The sequence below is a fragment of the Wyeomyia smithii genome, chromosome 2 (genome assembly GCF_029784165.1).
Source record: "Wyeomyia smithii strain HCP4-BCI-WySm-NY-G18 chromosome 2, ASM2978416v1, whole genome shotgun sequence".
Taxonomy (NCBI): domain Eukaryota; kingdom Metazoa; phylum Arthropoda; class Insecta; order Diptera; family Culicidae; genus Wyeomyia; species Wyeomyia smithii.
Genome location: NC_073695.1, coordinates 172,378,251 through 172,395,832, shown reverse-complemented (window position 1 = coordinate 172,395,832; position 17,582 = coordinate 172,378,251). Strand labels below are relative to the sequence as shown.

The window sequence follows — 17,582 nt, the reverse complement described above, 5'->3', positions numbered from 1 at the left end:
ATTACTTTTTTTTTCCAACAAATTAAGGAAAGACGTAGTGATTAGTGATTCAGTTGAGTTTTTTTTTCCATTAGGCCACCCAGGAGTAGACTCGACTGGAGGTTTACATAGCTTGAGGTGTTCTTTTTTTTCTTAACCGGAAAAAATTAGAAAAACCGGTATCACTTTTTTGTCGTGAAAAGATGATAAAAACGTACAGTTGTTTTGCCAGATCGACTCAAAGAGACGTCCGTATTTTGTCATTCATGATTTGTCCATTTAGATTTTAATTTTAAATGTACATAGCTAGGAAAACTTAAGAGATCAAGTTAGATTTTTTTAATGACGGATGAGTGAAAAATTCCTAATCGCTTTGTTAACGACGTGTCCCATAGTTCGTACGTATTCGAACCTACCTGTCGTTTAATTACTGCTTCGCTGCATTTAGGGGCAAGCTTCGCATTAAATGTTGCTGATTTGTCCGATTGGAAAAATTTTTTCTTTAAAACAGTCTCCCCTTTTGAAAAGTTTACCTTGCGGCTTGACCTGAGATTATAGTTTTCCGCGTAGCAGTTGTACACTCGTTGCAGGTTAATTCTCACTACCTCGTAAAGGTTTTTCATGCTTTCCCTTAGTTCTTTTGGCTCGTCATTTGCGTGGTTGTTACCATCTCTCAAATGTTCATATTCATCTCCCGAACTTATTATGTTTCTGCCGAAGTTTATGAAATATGGTGAGTAACCTGTAGAATCATGAACACTATTTCTAATCGCGGAAGCAATTGATTGATTACCCATATCCCAATCTCTCTGTGTCTTCCCCTCTAATGAGCTTCGAATTGCTGTCACGATGACGAGATTCACTCGTTCAGTTGGATTTGGATTGGGTCTATGAGATGCCGAATTCCAATGTTGGACATTATATTTCCCTAAAAATTGTTTGAAAGCGCGTGCAATGAATTGCGGACCGTTGTCCGAAATGAGAATGTTTGGGACCCCGAATAAAAGGAAAACGTTGTTTTCTAGGAATTTTATCGTGGCTGCTGTTGTCGCTTTTCTCATTACTTGTATTAAACAAAATTTTGAGAAGTAATCAGTGATAACAAGAGCATATACGTTCCCTGCTTTCGATCTGGGGTACGGCCCAATAAAATCGACCGATATCATTTCACAAGGTCTATGACATACCTTTTCTTTCCCGCATGGCGGGTTTGGGTTGACATTGTCAATTTTCGACCGTTTGCAGGTGACACAGTTTCGACAAAACCTGAGAATGTCTGAACTCATTCTTTGCCAATAATATTTCTGTTGAATCACGCTCAGTGTTTATTCGAATCCCAAATAAGCTTGACTGTGGGTATTATGGATTATTTCGGTTCTTTCGTCTGCGGTTGGAATGTATTTCCACCTGAACGATGGGTCGTCGCATTTAGCCGCGTTTGTAATAAATTTATAGATTTTCTTCCCCACGATTTTGAAGTCTTTATACTTATGTGGAAACGTTTCTATATCGTTTCTCAACTGCTCATATGGTTTATCTGGGAGCTTGGTTTGAATATGGTTAAAAGATCGTGACAAAGCATCAGCCATTCTGTGCCGAACACGCATCAGCATCGGTTGTGCTTCGAAATCGCTCCGATAAATTTCAATACGTGTGTGCAAGTGGTGGCATTTTCTGACCGGTGTCTTTTGTCTAGATTGCTGTATCGCGAGGTCAAGCGCCTTTGTGTTACTGTGTCGCTTTGTAGCTGCCTGCTGTCGAACGATTTGGTGGTGAGTGCAGTGCACTCCAACACGAAGGAGAAAAAGAAAGGAAGGTACGTGCTTCTTGTCTGTCCCATCGGCGCGCTAGGTTTAGCGCGATGGATGTAGACCCCCCACCTCTCGCACCTCCATCCTCGAATCCCCTCGACCCTGTCCCTCCTGCCCCCCCTTCTAACATTAATTCCTCAGCTCCACACTTTAAAGCTGTGACTGAAATTTTAAAAATCAGGCCGAACAAGCTCCGTGTCGTGGTCAATGACCTTAAAGAGGCCAACGATATAGCTTGCTCCGAGCTTTTTACACGGGAAAACCGTGTCTATGTACCCGCTAGAGATGTGGAGATCGACGGTGTCGTGACCGATTCGAGTCTGTCCGTCGAGTGTATATTGAAAAGTGCTAAAGGGTGCTATAAAAACAACACATGTCCCGATGTGAAGGTGCTCGACTGCAAGCAATTGCGGTCGGTATCGATCGTCGGTGACAAAAAAGTTTACACTCCGTCAGACTCGTTTCGAGTAACGTTCGCCGGGTCTGCACTACCAAGCCACATCTCGATCCACCGGGTTCGTCTCCCTGTGAGGCTATACGTTCCCCGCGTCATGAACTGCACTTATTGCAAGCAGTTAGGCCATACAGCCGCCTACTGCTGCAATAAGGCACGTTGTGGCAAGTGTGGAGAGACTCATACGGAAGATTCTTGCAGTGTTAACGCTGTAAAGTGTATTCACTGCGGGGAAAATCTGCATGAGCTCTCGACATGTGCGGTGTACATGCAGCGCAGGGATAAAATAAAGAGGTCTCTCAAAGAGCGTTCAAAGCGTTCCTACGCTGACATGCTGAAGAAGACCGTTACCACTTCTCCCGTTACTTCGAACCCCTTTGATCTGTTGTCCTCTGATGAAACCGATTCCGACGATTCACCAGCGGGAACATCTTATGCCAATCCTGGGGAGTCTAGAAAGAGGAAAAATATTTCCTCTCCTAAACTTCCCCGAAAAGGTCCTAAGATTTCCCAAAGTGAAATGAATGGTACAAACAAACCTAAAAGTGCAGCGGAAAAACCGAAGCAAACCCCTCCTGGGCTTGCAAATTTAAAGTCCCAGAAGGAGTTCCCAGCACTTCCCGGAACATCTAAAACCCCAGTTGTATCTTTTGCACATCCAGTTGAAAAATCAAATGCTGGACTGGTGAAATTTTCTGACATTGTGGACTGGATTTTTGAAACTTTCAATGTACCCGATCCAATAAAAGATTTTCTTACAGCATTCCTCCCAACAGTTAGAACATTTTTGAAGCAGTTGACTGCTCAATGGCCCCTCCTTGCAGCGATCGTATCCTTCGATGCCTAATTCATCTGCTTATGTGAAGGATTCTATCTCTGTCTTACAGTGGAATTGTAAAAGTTTTTACCAAAAATTGATTCGTTTAAAGTTTTGATAAATAAAAACAAATGCGATGCATTTTCCCTTTGTGAAACTTGGCTTACTTCGAATACTGATCTAAACTTCCATGATTTTAATATTATTCGCCTTGATCGAGAAACCCCATATGGAGGACTACTTCTAGGGATTAAGAAGTGCTATTCTTTCTATCGTATTAACCTCCCCTCGATTCCAGGCATCGACGCTGTCGCATGTCACATGACAATACAAGGTAAAGAGCTTTGTATTGCCTCAATATATATTCCTCCCAGAGCACAGGTTGGGCAACGGCTGCTCTTTGATTTAATAGAACTTCTTCCCTCGCCACGCTTGATTTTGGGAGACTTTAACTCTCATGGCGTGGCTTGGGGTTCCCCTTCTAATGATAACCGCTCCTCTTTAATCTATAACCTTTGCGATAACTTCGACATGACTATTCTAAACAACGGTGAAATGACACGTGTCCCGTAACCTCCAGCGTGCCCAAGCGCTTTGGATCTCTCTTTATGTTCGACGTCGCTACGGTTGGATTGCACATGGAATGTAATCCTCGATCCTCACGGTAGCGACCATTTGCCTATTTTTATTTCAATTACCAACGGGTCAACTCGCATGCGGCCAATTGACATTCCGTATGACCTCACACGGAATGTTGATTGGAAGTTATACGAGGAAATGGTTTCAGAAGCTGTCGAGTCGATTCAACATCACCCACCACTTGAAGAAGACAACCTCTTCGCGGGCTTGATTCTCGACGCCGCGTTGCAAGCCCAAACGAAGAAATATCCCGGTGTAACTATCTAAGAACGGCCTCCCACTCCGTGGTGGGACCAAGAGTGCTCCGATGTCTACACGCAAAGATCCGACGCGTTTTTGGCCTATCAGAAGAAAGGTATACCTGGCGACTATATACGGTATTCGGAGCTTGATACTAAGCTTAAAGCTTGGCTAAAGCAAAGAAACGCGGATATTGGCGTCGGTTCGTGAACGAGACGTCGAGGGAGACATCGATGAGCACTCTTTGGAACACAGCCCGAAGAATGTGGAATCGCGTAACGGTCAACGAAAGCGAAAAGTCTTCAAGTAGGTGGATATTTGATTTTGCCAGGAAAGTATGTCCGGACTCTGTTCCTGAGCAAAACATTGTTCGCGATGCGTCTCCGGGCCACGACGCGATAGAATCACCTTTTACGATGGCAGAATTTTCAGTTGCCCTCCTGTCCTGTAACAATAACGCGCCTGGGTTAGATAGAATCAAATTCAACTTGTTGAAGAATCTACCCGGCAATGCCAAGAGGTGCTTGTTGAACTTGTTCAATAAGTTCCTGGAGCAAAACATTGTACCGCAGGATTGGAGGCAAGTGAGGGTGATCGCCATCCAAAAACCGGGAAAACCAGCCTCTGATCACAACTCCTATAGGCCGATTGCAATGCTATCCTGTATCCGGAAATTGATGGAGAAAATGATACTCCGTCGTTTAGACCACTGGGTCGAATCAAATGGTCTACTGTCAGATACTCAATTTGGTTTCCGCCGTGTCAAAGGGACGAATGATTGTCTTGCGTTGCTTTCAACAGATATCCAGCTGGCGTATGCTCGCAAAGAACAAATGGCGTCTGCGTTCTTGGACATTAAGGGGGCTTTTGATTCCATTTCTATTGACATTCTTTCGGGCAAACTTCACCGACAAGGATTTTCTCCAATTTTGAACAATTTTTTGCACAATATGTTGTTCGCAACTTTTCGAATTAGCTACATGGGTCTTCCCCAGGGCTCATGTTTAAGCCCCCATCTTTACAATTTTTATGTAAATGACATCGACGAATGTCTGGCAAATTCATGCACGATGAGACAACTTACAGACGACAGCGTGGTTTCTGTTACAGGAGCCAAAGCTGCCGATTTGCAAGGACCATTGCAAGATACCTTGGACAATTTGTCTGCTTGGGCTTTACAGCTAGGTATCGAATTCTCTCCGGAGAAGACTGAGATAGTAGTTTTTTCTAGAAAGCATGAACCTGCTCAGCTCCAGCCACAATTAATGGGTAAAACGATTTCTCAGGTTTTGGTACACAAGTATCTTGGTGTCTGGTTCGACTCTAAAGGCACCTGGGGTTGTCACGTTAGGTATCTGATGAAAAAATGTCAACAAAGAGTGAATTTTCTTCGTACAATAACCGGACAATGGTGGGGAGCCCACCCAGGAGACCTTATAAGGCTTTACCAAACAACAATATTGTCTGTCATTGAGTACGGGTGTTTCTGCTTCCGCTCCGCAGCAAACACACATTTGATCAAACTGGAGCGAATACAATATCGTTGTTTGCGTATCGCCTTAGGTTACATGCAATCGACCCATACGATGAGTTTGGAGGTCTTAGCTAGAGTTCTACCATTGAATAACCGCTTCTGGAGCCTGTCTTCTCGTATTCTTATCAAATGTGAGGTCTTGAACCGTCCTGTGATTGAAAATTTTGAAAGGTTAATCGAACTTAATTCTCAAACCCGTTTTATGACATTGTATTTCAATTACATGTCACAAAATATTAACCCTTCTCCGAATATTCCAAATCGTGTCAACTTATTAAATACTTCTGATTCTACTGTGTTTTTCGATACATCTATGATAGAAGAAACTCGTGGAATCCCGGATCGTTTACGCGTGCAGCAGATCCCCAAAATTTTTTTCCAATAAATATCGAAACATCAACTGCTACAATATGTTCTACACTGACGGATCACTTATCGATGGGTCCACTGGCTTCGGTATCTTCAATAACAATTTAACCGTCTCCCATAAGCTCGATAATCCTGCTTCTGTTTACGTCGCAGAATTAGCTGCAATTCAATACACCCTAGGGATCATCGAAAAAATGCCCACGGACCATTATTTCATCTTTACGGATAGTCTCAGTTCCATTGAGGCTCTCCGATCGATGAAAGATGTTAAGCACTCTCCGTATTTCCTGGGGAAAATACGGGAACATCTGAGTGCTTTATCCGAAAAATCGTTTCAGATTACCTTAGTGTGGGTCCCTTCTCACTGCTCGATACCGGGCAATGAGAAAGCGGACTCTTTGGCTAAGGTGGGCGCTACAAACGGTGAAATTTATGAAAGACCAATTGCTTTTAATGAATTTATTGCATTTGTACGTCAGAATACGATCATCAGTTGGCAAAATTCTTGGACCAGAGGGGAACTGGGAAGGTGGTTACATTCCATTATACCCAAGGTATCGACGAATCCGTGGTTCAAGGGGTTGGTATAGGTCGAGATTTCATTTGCGTGATGTCTCGGCTTATGTCCAATCACTATAGATTTGATGCGCATCTCCGTCGTATTGGGCTCGGAGAAAGCGGTATCTGTGCCTGTGGTGAAGGTTATCACGACATAGAGCACGTTGTTTGGTCATGCCCTGTCCACCGTGACGCCAGGTCTAATTTAGTAGCTTCCCTTCAGGCCGGAGGTAGACGGCCAGCTGTTCCTGTTCGTGATGTCTTGGCGAGCCGTGACATACCCTACATGACCCTTATATACAGTTTCCTGAAATCCATCCATGCCCCAGTCTAGTCCCGTTCCCCTCCGTCTACACCCAACAAAACGACAAGAACACGTTTGAACCTTAAGCAGAGGTTTTGGAAACAACAACTGCACCCCACACGAATTCACCAGGACCTGAGAACCCTTCAGTGATATCTTGGCTCAGCAGCACATACCATAGGCCACTTGAACACCAGCGAACAACAACAACGAACCATAACCAGCAACTAGCCCCGCACAATACCTTCAGGACCCGAGAACTACAAGCCCCTCTTCCAGCTCATGACATCGTGGCTCAGCAGAACAAATCCATACATGCTGCATATTCATGGCCATTCGAAGAGCATTAGACGACCATCAAACTACAAAACAGTGATTGAAAAATACATCCTAGTTTTAAGATAGACTTAATTTCAGCTCGTAGTCGGCAGCGAGGATAAAAAAATTGCTTTAAGATTTTAAGTCTTCAGATATAATTGGCGCCGTTAAACATTAAATTGTATTTGTGCCGTGTCAAATAAATGATATGAGAAAAAAAAAAGCATCAGCTGTCAGATTTTCTTTCCCCTTTTTATAAATGAAGTCTATATCCAAGTCTTGAATTTTCATTGCCCATCGCGCAATCCTTGGAGATCTACTTTTGATGGACATCGTTTTGAGAAACGTGAGACTCATTGCATCCGTCATAATCGTGAAATGTGTTCCCTCGATGAAAGGGCGGAAATGGTCTATCGCCATAAGAACTCCCAGGCACTCTCTCTCTGTTGCGCTGTATCTCTTTTGTACTGAAGATAACTTTTTCGAGAAATATGCGATGCAACGTCGGTTACCGTGAATATTTTGTGTTAAGACCGCTCTAACTGCTAGGTCAGAGCTGTCGGTTTCGATCGTGAATCGTTCATTAAAGTTTGGGTTCGCGAGAATGGGTGGAGATGTCGAAGCTGATTTGAGCGCTAGTAAAGCTTGGTCGGCAGCCTCAGTCCATTGAAATTTCCCTTTCGACTTTTTAAGTAAGTCGGATATTGGTAAAACCACCTCGCTGTAATTTTGAATAAATTTTTGGTAAAAGCCAGCAAGACCGAGAAGTCTGCGAATGTCTTTTACACACTTTGGAGCAGGATAGTTCAGGATAGGTTGTATTTTAGCAGCATCAACCGAAATTCCTTCCTCGTTTAACACAAATCCGAGGTAGCGTACCGATTTCTGGCAAAATTTCGATTTCTCAACACTTATTGTGAGGTTTGCTTTCTGCAAACGATCGGCTACGATCTGCAGAAGCTCAAAGTGTTCTTCCAGAGAGTTAGTTGTTATGATGATATCATCTAGATATACCCATACTTTTGGGCTCAAATCGTATCCAATCACTTTAGCCATCAATCTTGTAAGGGTCGCTCCGCTGTTTAATAACCCAAAAGGCATCGTTTTATATCTAAAAAGCCCCTTAGCCGTTCAGAAGGCCGTGAGGTTTCGGGATTCAGGATGTAATAACACTTGATGGTATGCATCTTTCAAGTCAATGGTAGTGAAGTATTTCGCATTCTCAATACGGTGCAAAATTTGTGTCATGTTGGGAAACGGGTACTCATCACGTTTGGTGAATGAATTCAGCCGTCGGGCGTCTAAACAAAATCGCCACTTGTTTTCCCCTTTCTTCACAGGGAGTAATGGGTTTAAAAAATCGCTTTCGCATTCTTCTATTAGGTCTAATGATTTTAGCCGTTCTATTTCCTTGTCCACCTCTTTTTCGATTTTCGGAGACTGGGGGTAGATTGGCACTTTTTTATGTTTCATTTCATTGATGTTTTGTGTTAAAACTATACTGTGCTGCATCAATTGAGTTCGTCCTATTTTTCCATTCACTGTTCGCGGAAACTTCCTTATAATTTCAAATAATTTTTGTTTCTCAGATTCTGATAGTGCATGTTCAGTTATGATTTCATCTTTTCGATTGGAGGGATGTCAAGGCTTTCGTCTTTACATATCGGTTCCTCGGGTCCGCGAAAGGACTGGTCTGGTTGTATTGTACAACAAGTATTATTCAGCTGGTATTCGGTTACATGAGACACCAAGTTCTCTGGATTTTTTTCGGCGCCGCGATGTAAATACGGGGTTTCTTCAATGGTGAGCTTAATGCCGAAAGCTTTCCAGAAATCTGTACCGAGAATTAGTTCTTTGGCGATTTCAGGAATCACTGCTGTTGGGACAACTTTTGTTTTACCGTTGAAAGTATAAATATAGGAATATATATAGGAATATAGGCAAACCCTACACAGGTAAAAGGGTGTCCGTTAGCTGCATGCACTTTAACTCTACTTTGATTTATTTTCAGGTTTAACTGATTCAAAAGACCGACAGTATTTATTACTGTTATGCTCGCACCCGAGTCAAGAAGCCCGTGTAATTTTTTTCCCAGTATTTCTACCGTTAAATGAGGACAACTTGCTGGACTAGTGTTTATTTGAAAGATGCGGTCAAAATAATTGAAGTTCTCCTGGGACGACGGCAGGCGTTTCTGGGCCGCCCCGAGGTTTAGTTTTTTTTGAGTACTCGATCGCGGCAGATGCTTATTCGGACACGTCCTAACCGTGAATGACGATTCACCGCAGACGTAGCAAAAGATGGAACGCGGTTCTGGACAATTAGGGTACCAGTGCCCATGTTTCCTGCAATTCCAGCACAAGTCTGTCGTAGGTTCTTTGCAATTTTCATTCGGTGAGTCTTTTTTTTATTGAATTTTCTGTTTTCCGTTTCCCGTTTGTATAATTCTTGGTTCTGAAGAGTGCATTTACTTCCTCATCGGAACTTTGTTCTAGGTCTTCGTTTGTTGTACTATTTAGTTGATTGATTATATTGGGTCTCTGATTGACAGGAGCGAATAAGCTCGGTTCGAGACTATCGAAATTGTAACAATGTTCCGTTAGTTGATTAAGCGAATAAACAGGAGTTAAAGACAGTCTCCTTTTGTATGACAATTTCATATTTTCAAAAATTAGCTGTAGTTTCTGTTGATCATCTATTTGATAGGACAAGCTTTGGAACAGTCTTTCCATACCAGACAGATATACGCTAAATCGTTCATTTCCTTTTTGCTTTCGTTCTTTAATAGCATCTTCGACTGATTTGTCTTGATTAGGGTGTTCGTAGTTTAGTCTAAGATAGTAGAGAAGATGGTTCCAAGTTTGGAACTTTTCCCAATACGTGAAAAACCACTTTCTAGCTTCTCCTGTGAAAAAAAGATACGATTGCTGGAGAAGTTGGTCGTCTGAGACCTGATTTGCTCTAGCCAATATGGTGACTTGTCTAATAAAGTCTGCTACGGATAGCGACCGATGACTTTGCCTGCCACTAAATTGGATTTGCCATTTTCCCATTTTGGTTTTAAGATAACCGTCGTTATAACTGAGATTAAAATTTATATTCTGTTGGAAATTTGATGCATTCAACGTGTTTCGTGAGTTACTATTCAGAAGAGGAAAACTCTGTCTTGCTACCGCGTTTCCTATCGGGTTATTTCTATTTGGCTGGGGGATTGGTGTTTCGGGCCACGATGCCTGATTGTTTATCGGGGAACGACGCGGTGAAAGTGTCGGGGTTCCCATTTGGACCATTTCATTAAGGTAATCTGAAATTGATTGCCTAATTACTTCCCTGATATATGTTCTCAGATCTGGAGTGGATTCTTCGCAATTACGGTTTGCGTCTTGGGAACTTTGTTGCTGAGTTTGAGCAGTTCCTGATGTTTGCGGTAATTGGTTCGGGAGGTGTAGGCGATACAAGTTTTCTATGATCGAACGAATGTTTATCGGAGAGTTATTCTGAAATTGGGAATCGTCCCTGGGTTGTGATTGCCCGATTGGCTGATTCAATTGCGCGTTTGAAACGGTAGTTAATGGGGGCGGAAATTCGAACTGAGCTATACGTAGTGTTTGCCCGTTATTTCTAATTACGTGGTTTACCGCGTGATTTCGTATAAACCTGTTTGATGTCATATTCGCGAAACTACTAGAATCTGCGTTCCATTCCGCGTTTTCGGAACCCGTTTGGTTACCTCTTGATTCTAATTCATTCTGTTGCGGTGTTGTTTCTGTACGATTTACCGATTCGATAGCATTCGATTCTCGCGACGCGGCTGAGTTGATCTCTAGTGACCGGATACCTGTAGTACTCGGGGGGATGTTTTCGGGATAATACCACCCTAGAAGTCTCTGAACTTTTTCTAAAAGCACTTTCTTAATTTCGAGGTCCGCGGCCTTTGCCCGAAGGATACGATTTTTCAAGTGTATCAGTCTAGATCGGTACTTAGGGTTATGGCGCAAAGCAAGTGCTGCTCCAATTTCAGTGAGTTTCGTTTCAATGATCGTCTTCTCGCTTTCGATTATCAAATCAGTCTTATAGCATGGTATTTCTACTCTGTCTTGTTTCAACCAATAGCGCAACGCTCTTTTCATGTGCTCTATTGGCACCCCTTGCTCAACCGTTTCTCCCCTTAAGAAGAGCTCGTAAATCAGCTCGTCCTCCTCTAAATCATCTGTCATGTAATCATACATTATCAAATTAATCAAAATTACCGAATATGGTAGGTTGAAATTGTTAATATACAAACTATAGAATGTTAGTACTAGCAAAGAGTATTGAAGCAAACTTAGAATAGACTTTAGGTTTTTATAAAGAAAAAGAAATTATTAGAAAAAAGAGTCAAGTGTCGTATGCTATACTAAAGTTAATTAAATTCTACAAATTCTTACTACCTACAAATCGGAAAATACTATACTTATGCAAAAAGGAAATTATTCTAAAAATTATTAGCAAAATTCAAATCAAACGTTATCGCTCTCAATCCTGTAGTTGGGCGCCAAAATGTAACAGTAAAGCCACGCCAGACGGGATCACCAGCTTTACTGTACTGGCACAAAATGATTTCCTAGTCGCTCGGGATCGCTTCAAAGTGACGGAACCTTTGTCGGACCGATATTACCCACCGGTAACTATCGCCGTGCCCGCAAAACGATAGGCTCTCCTCCGTGACTACCCTTCGAAAACTCCCCCGCTTAAGCGCCAGTACCGACAAATGTCTGTACTGCGGGGAAGCGTGTTTTGTACCGGCCCGGCTAAATCCTCTCAGGGCAGGTCAGGTAAAACGACTAACTGTCAAAGCGAAAATCTACAGGACGGTAACGATAGCGGAACGGTAGGCTTTCTTACTGGTAATGCAACACAGTAGTACAGTGCGTACTCATTTATTTTCGTCTTCCCTTCTTTATCGACCCTGTACAACTTTGTCGCGCATGCGGTATTTTTTTAAATCTAACCTGTTTGCTGGTTTCTTGCTGGGTCCCACGACGACGAAGATGGTCGCTTAGCTACCACTTGGTCGTTACCAAGGAGCTGTCTAGCGGGAAATTGGCTGGTGACGGTTGTTGGTAATGAACGGGTTGAGGGCGCCGGGCGTTAAACTTTGCCGACGGATGCTGGGGAGGACTCCTGTCAACTCTCTGATATTCCTAGCGGAAAATAAAAAAACCTTCGCCTGAAGGTTTCTTTTAGTTTACGATTGGTACTATCACTAGTTTAAGATTTATTCACAGCCTCACGTGGCCAGCAGCCTATTCTCTCTTCTCTTTAGTCTTTTTATAACTTTTCTTCCGCTTCGGTATTATTTTTCTTCCGGTTATAATTTCAGTATAACTTCTTCCGTTTCAGCACTTTATCTCATTTAAAAAAATATCTGAAAGCCTTTAGCTTAACCTCGATAGTCTCGGCCGCTTTTGAGGAAGGTTCACCAGTAATAGCTCGATGCTCAGCTATCGCTAACTATTCGGAGCCAGAGTTTTGGCTCCCGCGGCACGAAGTAACGCTTTACGTGCCTTGCTCTGATTGGTCGATGGAGAAAAACGAAAGCTCATATTGATTTGCTTTATCGACTGTTATTTTAGGCTTTCGAAAAGCAGCCTGGCTTCAAACCCCGTCTACGGAAGCTTTAATTGTGAGTGGTATCAATATGCAATTCGACTTGGATTGCCGTGCTTTGAATCTCATGGCGATGAAATCATTTACGGCTTACACCTGTTCGGAGCCATAGTACCAAGCGCCGCTACAGCAGTACTACCTATAGCTGATCGAATGTCCCTCCAGCCATCTTCAAGAGTAGCTGCGCCAAGCTGCTCTTCCGTTGGTAATGCTGCTTCCAGCTGCTGCGCGTACTCCCGTGCAACCTCGGCGTCCCGTAGTTGCCCGATGTTCGGTCGCGGTGGGCTACTTTGACGCGTCTTTCGCTCCGTCGAAAGTTTTGAGCGCATGCATACTGGTCCGAATCAATATTCGCAGGAGCGAACGTTGATGACGTCAGAGAAGAATTTACCATCGATTAGAACGTGGTCGATTTGGTTCTCCACTTGTAAGTCAGGTGATCTCCAGGTGGCTTTGTGGATGTCTTTGCGGGGGAAGAAGGTACTTCTGACTACCATTCCGCGGGAGGCTGCAAAGTTCACACATCGTTGGCCGTTATCATTTGATGCGGCGTGCAGGCTATTCGGCCCTATCACCGGTCTGTACATTGTCTCCCGTCCTATCTGAGCGTTCATATCACCGATGACGAACTTAACGTCCCGTTGCGGACAGCTATCATACACCTGCTCCAGCTGCGCATAGAACGTTTCTTTCTCATCGTCGGCTCTTCCTTCGTGTGGGCAGTGCACGTTGATGATGCTGTAGTTGAAGAACCGCTCCTTAATTCTCAACTTACACATCCTCGCACTGATCGGCTGCCACCCAATTACGCGTTGGCGCATACTACCCAGCACTATAAAGCCCGTCTCCAAGCTCGTTGGTAGTGCCACAGCTCTGATAAAAGGTAGCCTCTCGATGTCCGATTTTCCATACCTTCTGTCTCGACCAGCAAAGTTCCTGCAGTGCTACGATTTCGAAGTTGCGTGGATTTAGTTCAGATCCTGTCGCAGCCGTGAAAGCCTAACGATCTGCAGTTTCCAATCGTAGTCCTTATTTCGTCGCCTAGGTCTGTGCCGATTGTTCCGATCCGTATTAACTTCTTCGATATTTGCATAATTGATATTTGTATAATTTGGCATCATCCGCATAAAAGAGCCGACAACCCGGTGGCAGTAAAATTGACAGCTCATTGATAAATATTGAGAACAGAAGTGGACTGAGGTTGCTTCCTCATGGTACGCCTGACATGTTGGAGAAGAAAGCTGTCTGTCCGTGAGATATCGCTGGATTAATGAGCTCGTGCATCGTTTCAGGACACAGGAAGATATTCCATCTGAGCTGGGTGACGTAGAAAATTTTATCGTGGAGATAGCGGATTCTACCTGTTGGTGGTTTACTATAAAATTCTTCTGTTCACATGCGCTGCTAGGGGTATCTCTATATGCATCTGTAGCTTGCTAAGCGGAAACAGTTGAATGCGCTTTGAAAATGGGTGGCGAAGGTTCGCATTTTTCAGAAGGGGTGCATGCCCCTAGTAACAACATTGGTTTTATCAAAGTTTTCTAGCACTCAATACAGCCAAAACAGCGCTATAAAACTTTGATAAAACCTGTTTTGTTACTTGGGTGCTACGTCGTGATCTAGAAACATCTCCACGGGAAACCCATTATCTTTCCGTTTGGAGTTGACGAAAATCCAAAACTGTTAGGATTTTTACGGAGATTATCTTGTGTTCTAAGGGAATATAGTTTATACAGATATCGGTTGTAGAGGCGGTAGTGGTTGCTGGCACGCAAAAATTGTTCCTTATGAAACGGGCAACGGGTTCTACTATAATTACGAAGTGCCCTAGGTCGTGTACGCTTCAGACGCCGTAAATGAGCATTTCCCCTAGGTGGTTTAGAAAGTGGTCTACAAGCAGGAACATGTTTAACCAATGCATTGTTCACAAACTGCGAGAAAAAGTTATCGGCCTCGCCTGCAGTATCAAAAACGTCTAGTCCATTCGATGAAAAATTTCGTTCAACGCTACGTAGTTAGCTCTGCGAAAATTCAGTACAGTGTCGTTAGAGTAAAGTTCGAGGACGGTCGGAACAAGTAGTTCAGTTTCAACAAAAATGACAGGATGGCCAGGGGTCTACAGGAGTTAACGGTTCTATGCCTTCAAATATCTGACAGTGTCCTAGAAGTGAGCCCGATATTAGTACTAAGTCAAGCAGCCCTCATTATGTGTTTAGAATTTGGTTAATCTGTTTCTAACCATTTTGACTAAAGCCATCGAGTAGTGTCGAACATGCAGCAGAGATAAGTGACTCAAAAACATCTACTGTGAGACAATTGGGAGTGGTGAGGTTCCATACTAAACCTGGCTGGTTATAGTCTCCGAATAAAAGCGCATGATCTTGTTCTTTTAGGTTGGATGAAATAGCTCTGACTGAATCAATGTGCTTGTTTTTGCTTGTTAAATCATTTTTGCGATGTGGGGGTAGATATAATACCCCAACACTAATTTTCAGATTAGTTATTTGAACGTTACCCGTAAATGCTCAAGATAGTTATCCACGGGAGTTCGATCCATGTAACTGTTTAGTGAAACTGAGTTTTTGTGCTATTTGTGTGGTTACGATCCATACGGTATACGACATAAGAATTTCCTAATAATTGAGAAGATTATATCTTATCGTCGAGCCATGTTAGCATAGTCGAGCCATGTTTCAGTCAAGTCTATGACATCGTAACATGATTTAGATACTGTTAGAAGAAAATCATCTATTTTTGTGCGCAGACCACGGTCGTTCTGGTATTAGACTTCTAATGATGATAATCTAATGTGGTTCTAATGATGATGATGATGATGAAGAAGAAGAAAAAGAGACATTGTAAATTATTGCTAGTGTGAATTTATTCATAAAACCATTGCGTGGTCGTTTTGAGATGAATTTTTCATATGCGATTATTGTTATTTTTATCAATTATTAAAATTATTTTAAGTTAACAATTATTAAAATTATTTTAAATGTGTGTGTTTTCAATTATTCAGTGCAGTGAAACCTATTTTGTCTCCTGGATTACCTACACAAGAATAATTATGATGACAACTAATAACAATAGAGAATATTTGTTCTTCTGAATCATTTACTAATGAACTGTAACATCTCCCAACTTGTAAGTATGACACAATCAATTCAAATCTTCACCTGTAATAAAACCATTAGCATTGAGTACACAGCTTTGTGGATCTGTAATGTAAAAATGTTTATAGAAGTACAACAGAATATACAACACGTCATTAACCTTCAAATAGGCTGCTACATCTAATCTCGCCATGATGGCCGAAAGCGTAATTGGCGATTGAGTTGCAGCGAGAAATAAAATCGCTCGTTTCTGGTCGCGTAGAGGAAGCGTGTACCAAGCGAATGATCCTACTTTCAACATTAGCTCTTCACTCTAATAAAAGATATTGAAATCAGCTATTGTATCAGAAATGCTAATACTTGACGTACCTTCAATTGCATATGCGTTCCAAGAAAGCACATGAAAAATATCTGACAAGACGCAAAACAAACCACAACTGCACCGATATACCAGTTTATCTGAAAAAAAACACGAAATATATTTAAACTATGCCCTATATAGTCGATTTGAAGCATACCAGAACAAATGCCGCTAAACTGATTGTTATGCAAGCCCATAACGAGGCGATAGCAATCAGAAAGTAAACTTTAAATAAATCCTCAATTTTTCTCATATAGTGAAAATGGTACTGGTGAACCTGAAGAATCTTTGTCAAATGCTCAGAGATTTGGTTTTCGTCAACTTGTTGGCTAGCCATATCGCCTAACTCATCCAACAGGCCAATAATTGCATCAATATGACCGGTAGAGGTAAGTATGTATAAAATGAAAGTTGCATCAGAGGTGGTGGTTAACATAGCAGCATAATAGCACATGCTCAATTGAATTGAATAGTTAATCCAGTAGGCAATCCACGAATCAGAATGGATTATCTCAAATCCTAACGGTAACAGTGGATCAGATGCTACCAAGCCGTACAAGGCAGGTGCCGCGGCAACAACACCGACCAGAATAATATAGCCTGTTAAGATTATCGATATCAAGATGTAGGTCAGGCTGGAATTTTTGCTTAGCGATTTTTGAACTTCCAAAGATCCCATGCTATCGACATTAAAATAACCCATATTCATATCATGCACATCAATAATTCTCTTACGTTTCAAAACAAAAGTATACACTTTTGACGCCATCTGGATAGGCAGCAAGACGATTATATACTTGTTGAAATATATTTTAATATTTTTATACCTGAATACCGAATCCAAATGTAGTTATACTCATTAGCGCCTTTTCGATATCTTGCCGATACCAATAGGCTGTTTCAATTACCAAATAAAGAAAAATAGGTAAAGAACAAATACCCCACATGAACGGAAAATTTAATAAGCTGATTTTTCTTTTGAACATTGCGTATCCCATGTACGAATTAAACACATCAATACGTTTCACTGAATTTTGATAGACCGCTTCGGCATTCAGATCGGCTGGTTGTAAAATGCGATAGCGTTTTAATCCTGCTAGATAATCCATCGAAACTGCTGTAATGCACTACCAACTTTGGCAGTAGATGTGTGTAAGAGAATAGTTTTTATTACCCACGATCAAGTAGTGCCTTCAATTGACTGACTTTGAAAGCGTGCCCATTTCTTTTATTGAAAAAAAAAAAAAAACATTAAAGAGAATTTTAAAACGAAACTCGCCTTGCTGCAAAACATGTGGGCATGTGTTATGCTGGTAAATATTTCTCTTACTTTTTTGTCTTACAAAGTGGAAAAGAAAATCAGTATGAAATTGATCGATTTCAATTGCGATTCAATTAGTACACACAATGTTGTAGGTTGGGATTATTTTTCTTCA

At 42.0% G+C, this 17,582-nt stretch overlaps 1 protein-coding gene across 1 annotated transcript; it reads right to left on the bottom strand.

Moving 5' to 3' along the window:
* Nucleotides 1-15,681: 15,681 nt before the first annotated feature.
* On the bottom strand, nt 15,682-17,255 carry LOC129720211 (uncharacterized). Its single transcript, XM_055671659.1, has 5 exons — nt 16,974-17,255; nt 16,304-16,915; nt 16,155-16,244; nt 15,946-16,098; nt 15,682-15,890 (listed from the first exon to the last, which is right to left on the bottom strand). Exons 1-5 carry the CDS (start codon nt 17,253-17,255, stop codon nt 15,837-15,839), a joined length of 1,191 nt encoding a protein of 396 aa, XP_055527634.1. The 3' UTR covers nt 15,682-15,836.
* Nucleotides 17,256-17,582: the final 327 nt, after the last annotated feature.